General features: G+C 42.8%; 1 protein-coding gene across 1 annotated transcript in view; it reads left to right on the top strand.

The window, feature by feature from the left end:
- Positions 1 to 4,128: 4,128 nt before the first annotated feature.
- Positions 4,129 to 8,005, top strand: part of SESN3 (sestrin 3) — an 83,143-nt gene continuing 79,266 nt past the window's right edge. Inside the window, exon 1 of the mRNA XM_007938069.2 lies at positions 4,129 to 4,206. Within this exon, the coding sequence (XP_007936260.1) occupies positions 4,129 to 4,206 (78 nt within the window). The remainder of the gene's footprint in view (positions 4,207 to 8,005) is intronic.

Here is an 8,005-nt window from a genome sequence, read left to right as displayed (position 1 = left end):
AATTCTCAACATTGTTTGTACTTTTCACCTGTATCATAGTTTTCTAAATTCTCTATTTAGACATATCATACAACAAAAGAGGAGTTGGTTTTTCCTTAAACCCAATTATTCTCTAACTCACACTTTCTTTATGATACTCAGGCTAGGTAGGAAAGGGAGGCCAGAAGAAAGTAGAAAAGAAAAGAAGGGCCCAGAAACTTGACATCACTATGAGAGAGAGAGTAAGGATGTGAACCAGAAGGAAGGATGGTTGTTTCTTGAGAACAAGTTACTGGCATTGAGCATTTCAGGGGTGAAAAACATAAACATATACATAATATTTCAAAATAAGAAATATCACAGTGTGATTAGTAACTGCCAAATAAATGGCTCTGTAGACAATAAACATTATAAAAGTTTAGAAACCCCTACTGTCAACTGGATTCTGACTCATAGCCACCCTGTAGGGCAGAGTAGAACTGCCCCACAGGGTTTCCAAGGCTGTACACCTTTACAAAAGCAGACTGCCACAGCTTTCTCCTGCAGAGGGGCTGGTAGGTTTGAACCATTGATCTTTTGGTTAGCACTCGAGCTCTTTAACCACTGCGCCACCAGGGATCCTTTAAAATTATAGGAAAGCGCCATATTTGGTTAGCCTTAATGAAGATAATTCCTCTGAAACCTCCCTCTAGCAATGTTTCTTATAGGGTGTAATTGTGTAGGGCTACACTCTCTTGGCTGTTCTTTTAGGGGGACTTAGATACCTAAGAACTTAAAGGACCTTAATGGAAAAGAATTTCAGCTATTAAATAAAGGAAAGGTCATAGGAAGTTTCCAATATGATACAAAATAATTTGAAGTTAAAATACTGAGAAAATTCACTTAATCTTTCCATTTTTCCTTTTCTTCAAAATGTATTTGTGGTAGTTAAGTTCGTGTGTCAACTTGGCTGGGCCTGGTTGAGTGGCTGGGCAGCTGGTTGTAGTATTCCCCACGATGAGACTGGTAATCAGCTCCATGGTGGAATGTACTGTGAGCAGCTCAGTAGCTGCCTTAGGGATGTGGTCTGCTTCCTGTACATAAGGAAAAGCCTTGGAGAACAGTCTCCAGCTTCTGGCACGCTTGAGCCCTGCATACAGCCATGTTGTTGTTCAGCAGCCTGCCATGCTCTGCTAACCCTGGGACTTTCAATGGACTTGAATTAATGGCCTGCCATGTGTTTGGTAACATCAGGACTGTGCCTTTTTACTTGTCAACCTTGGGCTTGTCAGTCTCAGCAGCCAGTAGCTATCTGAGGGAAGAAAAGCCTCTAGCTTCAGTGGGTTGGGAGCAGGAGGCAGAGCTGAAGCCCAAGGTTGAGGGGCTTTCACCCAGCCCCTCAAGGCTGGCACTTTGAACTCGGACATAAAGCCTCCAAATTATAAGGGAATAAAATCCTGTTTGTTAAAGCATTTGTAGTATATTCTTGTCAGAGCAGCACTAGGTAACCAAAACAGTATTCATAGAAAGCCTGCTTTAAAAGATAGAACCAGCTGGGAAATTTATCACTAAATGAAAACATGTAAGTTTCAGTTCTTAGGAAAACTATGCTTTGCTGACTTTCTCCCTGGATTTCTTGTGGGTTTCACTAGTTAAATGGATCAACACATTTACTCAACCACATAAAGTAGACTCTTTTGGGGTTTTCCTGTCTATTTTAATATAATTAAACCTGACACTAATATGTTTTTATTTCCATTGTTCCGTGTGTAGACTTGCTTTATACCTGTTGGTCTCTGAAAGGGACAGAAAGCAGGGAGCTTTTGAGAAATGAGGACCTTGTCAGTTTTGACCACACATTTGGTGTAAGAGCTTTGATATGCTAAACTTGCTAGCTCCTCCAAGTGCACCTTTCTGATTTTGCATCACACCATCACACTGAATCCCTAAGGAATCCAGGGTAACCCTTGCCTTAGAGTCCAGTCTGACTCACAGTGATCCCGTAAGACAGAGAACTGCCCCTATAGGGTTTCCAAGGCTGTAAAGCTTTAAGCAAGGTCTCACAGAGCGGCTGTTGGGCTTGAACCTCAGACCTTTCAGTTAGCAGCCAGGCGCTTGACCATTGAGCCCCTAGGGCTCCTCAGGAAACCAGAGTAGCTTTATAAATTAAAAATAAGAGGAAGCAAAGAAATGCAAACCAATTAAACCGTTTTCGTTATTCATCTCCACAGACTCATTCTGCAAACTGCAAGCCTTCACAAATCCCGGATAGGTTCAAACCAAACTGAAACACACTGTCATCACGTTGATTCTGACTTTAAGAGATCCCCATTGGATTTCCGAGGCGGTAAATCTTTAGGGAAGTAGATTACCCTATCTTCCTTCCGCTGAGCGGCTCGGAGGTTTGAACTGCCAACCTTCTGGTTAGCAGTCAAATGTTTTAGGCACTGCGCCACCTAGCTAGAGAACTTTATAAAAAGAAGAGGCCAAGAATAGCGATCTTAGTTCTAAAGAGCGAAAACAGGTGATGTCATAACTCACAGTCCAGTGTGGTTAAAGCAAAACCGGGTGGGGAGCTCGGGCTCCAGGGAGCACTATGCTCCGCGCCAGTGGGCGAAGCAAGTTATCTCCGGGGCCCGGAGGAGGCGTGAGGACCCGGCACCAATCAGGTTCTTGCTCAGCGCCTGTCTTTGTTCTCACTGGGGAGCAGGTTTCGGGCTTTTCGCGTCAGGAACCTGCATTCAAGCCGCACGCATGTTGCTGGCCCCCTGGGAGACCTAGCTCTCCCTACCCCCATCCCTCGCCAGCCAGAGCTTTTCCTAATTACATCTGCCTTCTTTCCCGAAAACGGGGACGCTAAAACCCTGACTCACCATTTTTAGCTTTGGAAGAGGCAGGTCCGTCCAGCCCCATAGTTTTAAATGGCAATTTGTTCTCTAAACCTTCCTTCATTGGCAGTCTCTATGCTCTGCACGCATCTGACCAGCTGCCTCAGAAAGGTCTTTTGGGTGCGAGAAGCTGTGTTTTGGCTCTTCGTGCTGGACAAATAAAGGAACTTTCATTGTTAAGAGGACTGTGAGAAGGGGTTTCGGACAGAGGAGAAGCCCTTAAGCCAGAGTTTGGTGTCTTTTTTCTCTAACCCGATTAATTATATAAATATACTTCTAATATCTATCCCCTGCCTCCCTCCCCAGCCTCAGGTAACTGGTCTTTTTGCAAAACAAGGCTCATGATAAATGATGCACAAAGTTCTTTGAGATCCCTGGATGTAAAGTGCTGCGTGAACACAGTCTTCTTTACAGCTGAACTTTGATTTTAGCTGAGAGAAAGCCTAACCACTGCCCTGATACTAAGAATGTTTTAACCCCTTTTTCTGAACAGATAAGGAAATATTTAGCTCATTCTTAGACCCTCTTGCCTGTTATAGCTTGTTCGCAGATATTTATCTCACTCTCATCACCATTTCTACTGAGATTGAGAGAAGGGGGCGTGGCTGGCCTTAGAAAAGGGGCTGGGCTTCCCAGTTAATTGCATACAAGACACCCTCAACCTCCTATTGGTGGAGCAACAAACACTGTATTCCCTCCCACCCGCTACTTTACTAATCCGCCATCTCCCTTAGGTTCACAGCCTCGGAGATAAACTTAACTTGCCCGGAGATTCAAGGCCTCCTCGGCCTCAGCGATTGGCCGGCTCGGCTCCCAGCCCGGCTCGGGAAGTTCATTGGCTGCGGGTTAGCGCCTCGGGGGCGTGGCCGAAGCTGTCCGATTGGCGGGAGGGGGCGGTCCCGTAGTGTGGAGGTGGTGAAGGTGGTGGGGAAGCGGGGGCGGGGCCGCACTGAGGCGCTGCGGCGGCGGCGGCGGCGACGGCGGCGGCAGCGGTGGCGGCTGCTCGTCCTAGCCTGGCGGGGGCGGGGGTCTGGAGGATGGGGGCGGGTGGAACACCCGGCCGGTGAGGAGCAGCCGCCGCCGTCTCCGCCGTCGCTTCGGCAGCCGCCGCGGTGGTCCCCTCTGGCCGTCGCCTCTCCTCCAGATATATCGCCTGGAGGAGGCTGAGGCTGAAGCGAGACCGGCAGAGGGGGACGGCCCGGCCCTGTAGCGGTGCGGGTGGCGGCAGTGACAGCCTTGCCCTGCCCGCCGCCCGTCCTCGTTCTCGGCGCCCGCAGCCACGATGAATCGGGGCGGCAGCAGCCCCTCGGCCGCTACCAACTACCTGCTCTGCACCAACTGCCGGAAAGTGCTGCGGAAGGTACGGGCTCGGTCTGAGGTCCGGCCCGCTGCGGGCTCTAACCGCGGACGGGGCTCGAACTGCTGGGCCCCGCGGCGCGCACTTGGGGCGAGCTTGGGAGGGATTCTGAGGCACGATCCCTGCAAGGAGACCGAAGAAGAGGATGTCGGTTGAGGGTGGAAGGTTTGCACCGCTGGTTTTTATCTCCGCGGGGACGCTAGTCCCGAAGGTGGCTTGTGGTGTTTTTCGGTTCACCTCCCTACTTGCCACCCCTGATCTACTCCTCGGGCTGAGGGAGGTAGGATCCGCTCCTCTATGGGTCCTGGTGGCTTGATCCACCTCCCTGTGCAATTTAGCTGTTGCTGGAGGTTGGTGTGTAATCTGAACAGTCTGGTCTGGGGAACCTGCTTCCCTCTTTGCTGTGGCTAACTCTTGCGGGTGTTGTTTTTGTTTCTTAGGTTGCTTCTGCTTTGCGTGCTTTCCCCTAACACTCCTTTTTAAAATTCTTTGGCTATTCGTTCTGTGTCTGTAGTTCAGTCATTAAAGGAATTGATAAAGCAACTTTGAACTTTATGCCCATGGGAAATGCTGGTCGACCCTCCAGTTTCCTTAGTCTGGGGTCGGGGGCGGAGGAGACTGAGGTGGATGTGGGTTAGCTTTAGCACCCCTCCCCCAGTGTTAGTCCAGAAAAGAAATCAGTCGCATAATCAACGTATTGCTTCCTAGAATGACTGATAGAAAGTTTACTCCAGTATTGTATTGTTTAGCCTACTTGGCTTAATCAGTTGGGGATGGGGGAACGACGACACTTTGCCGAAAAATGTCGCTTTAAATGGAGACGAGCTTTTAATCGGACTTTTAATAATCACTGAAAAATATTCTAATCAGTTTCTTATTCTCCACGCTCTATTTTTACTTTCGATTAAGTGGAAACATTAGTTGAGGTGCTACTGTTTGTCCACTAAAAATGAATTAAAATTGCTGAGTGTGCAAATGCATCGAGTTGAAAGACTGAGGACGGTACCCTTTTTAGTCAATTTCTCGAACTACAGCCTACATTGGAATTGTTCTTTATATATTAGGGGAAAAAAGGAGAGAAAGAAAGCATGTAAGTAAGCAAGCTCAAATATTTGCGCTCTTTGTCCAAAAACTGTTTTTCTTCCTTTGTGGGTCAGGCCAAGTGCCAATCAAAGTTGTTTTTCAAGCCTCTTTTCCCTGCAGTAGGGCTGCTGCTTTTTTTTTTTCTTTTTTTTTTCCTTTTTTGAGAGCTTGAGAAAAGCAAAGAGATGGCAGATTAGCAGTTAATTGAACATTTAAATATACTTTATGTTGTGTTTATTATATATGTTTCTCTCAAAACATAATTTTATTAAATGTGCATGTTGAGTATGTGCAGTTATTTTTTTCCATAAACTCTGGGATCAAATTACAGTTGATACTTGCACTGCTCATTGTAGCGCAGCTTGTGAGCAATGTAATGGATCAGAAGTGCAGATCAGCTTGGTTGAATGTTAACTCCTTCACTGCAGGGCCAGATATCAACTGAATTGAACTTAGTATCATCATTATTATTATTTCTTAACTTTAAAAGTGATGATAATATGGTTTTGATATGTCAAGTGTGTTTTGAGGCATATGTTTAAACTCCAGCCTGGATAAAATGATAGTTTTTTTTTGTTTTTTTTTTTTTAATTTCAAATAAGGGAAAAAAAGAGCTATATTGACCTAGATAAAGAGGATATGTGTGCCTAAAATGGCTATGACAATTTGGTGTGCTAATGAAATGTTTGAAAGTAAAAATAAGCTTCAAAATCTATTTTATTTTTATTTTGAAAAAACTGTGGATACATGACACTTCTCTAGCAATAAGACATCTTTGTATTTTCTTCTTGGCTTTTAAGAAATGGTTTCTGTTTACCTAGAAAGAACATCCTCATTTTTAATCATGAAAAGAAAGAGGTATATGGAAAATGGATATTCATCATTTCCATATTCTGTAATTGCTTTGTACATCTGTGCCAATATTCCAGTTTTCAGTAACTCCAAGGTATTTAATAGTGGTTCATGCAGTAGCATGAAGAAGCTTTAGATGGAAATGAGGTTGTTGGAGCCAATTATGACATGACTTGGCAACATTTATAGTTTTTTTAGAGTGTCATCCTTAAGAGCTCTTAAAAGAAATCAAGGTATACCATTTTAAATTTATCATTCTAAAAATTACATTAAGCATTTATTTCTAATAAACGCTTTTGCCTTTTTTGCTAGAAAGAATATAACTCTTAAGTAAAATTCAGCTGTAATTCTCCAAAAGTAATTTTCTGAATTTATCTTGTTTTTTCCATTTAATAAAGTGTTCAGTAATAACCAAGTGAGTCATAGCTTTTTGAATTTTAGTTCAGAGTAGTTCATAATGGAAGAAAGTCATGCACACCCAGTGTGAATTGCTGTTTGCTGTTAGACCCTTATTAATGATGGGAGAAGGATCACCTTTATAAGCCTTTTTCTCCTTTACAGGCTTAATTTGTTGAAGTGTGTTAAATTTTGGGAGAACTTCAAAAGGAACTGGATTTGCCTTCAAATGAGATAATTTGGTTTAATCTAATATCTGAAGATTGAATTGAATATTTAATGAGAATCGCATTTATGCTTAGAATGCCTTTATAGTTTTGATTCAGTATCTTCAAAAATAAAAAGACTGCTTAAAATACTGAATGTGCTTAGGTAAGAACCTTAGATCAACAAAAATAACCAAGAGGTAAACCATGCAGAAAAATAAACAAGCAACAACAGCTGCAGCAAAAACAACAACAAAAAGCTATCTACAAACCTGTAACTCCAACTAAACTGTGTTAACATTGATGTGGTTCAATAAAGTTTCTAGTAAAAGATAAAATGTTTCTGTTTACTTTATAAGTTAATGAGTTGTGAAGTGTAATACATTCTACTTGAAGAAATTCTAGTGACAAGGAGATAGATGTGCTGCTTCATTTTAATTTCAAAGTGGAATATCAGGCTGCATTAGGGGAGGTAAGTAACTGACAATCTGCTCTTCTGGTAAATACAAGGTGGCATATTACAATGTACTTTGAGTGGTGAGCAGTTAGTGCTACTGAAGTAAGTGAAACTCTGCACTGTTAGAAGACTTCATATTTTAAAAGTCTTAATCAGAGTGGGTAGTTCCAGGGTTAAGTCTTTCTGTGGTTTTTGCCTTTTATACTTTGCTTATATAACCACAAAATTTGACAACTTTCTAATGATTTTATAAGTGAAGATATGAGGCAAATGGGAAATACTAGATTAAACTCTATGAACTTCATTTTTGTAGGTTAAAATTGCCGGATATTAGCAGTTTCAAATGGTACAACCAATGGAATGGAATGGCTTTGAGTATGGATTAATAGCTATAGTTTGCCTTGGTTAATCAAGTTTCTAATGTATATACATCTTTTTAATAGTGAAAGGCAGTCTTTTACCTTATTTTTCTCTGAAATGAACTAAGACATCAAGCACAGAATTTAAGACTTTAAACCATTAGTGCAATGGTCTCAAATTGCTTTCTGTAGAACCCTAAGATGATACATGTTCAAAGGTGCTGGAGTTGGAATACATTTCCAAGTATATGTTAAATTATAATTTAGAACTATAAAAACTGTACTCATGAGGAATCTGTACCTTGACCAGGAGGCTGTTGTTCGAACAGAACAAGGGGACACTACATGCTTTAAAATCAAGAAGGGAGTGTGTCAGGGTTGTATTCTTTCTCCACACTTATTCAATCTATATGCTGAGCAAATAATCCGAGAAGCTGGACTATATGAAG

Source organism: Orycteropus afer, unplaced genomic scaffold (assembly GCF_000298275.1).
Source record: "Orycteropus afer afer isolate SDZICR_OR568_19922 unplaced genomic scaffold, OryAfe1.0 scaffold00047, whole genome shotgun sequence".
Lineage (NCBI taxonomy): Eukaryota > Metazoa > Chordata > Mammalia > Tubulidentata > Orycteropodidae > Orycteropus > Orycteropus afer.
The sequence above is the reverse complement of the archived record's forward strand: the minus strand, read 5'-3'. Positions and strand labels throughout refer to the sequence as shown.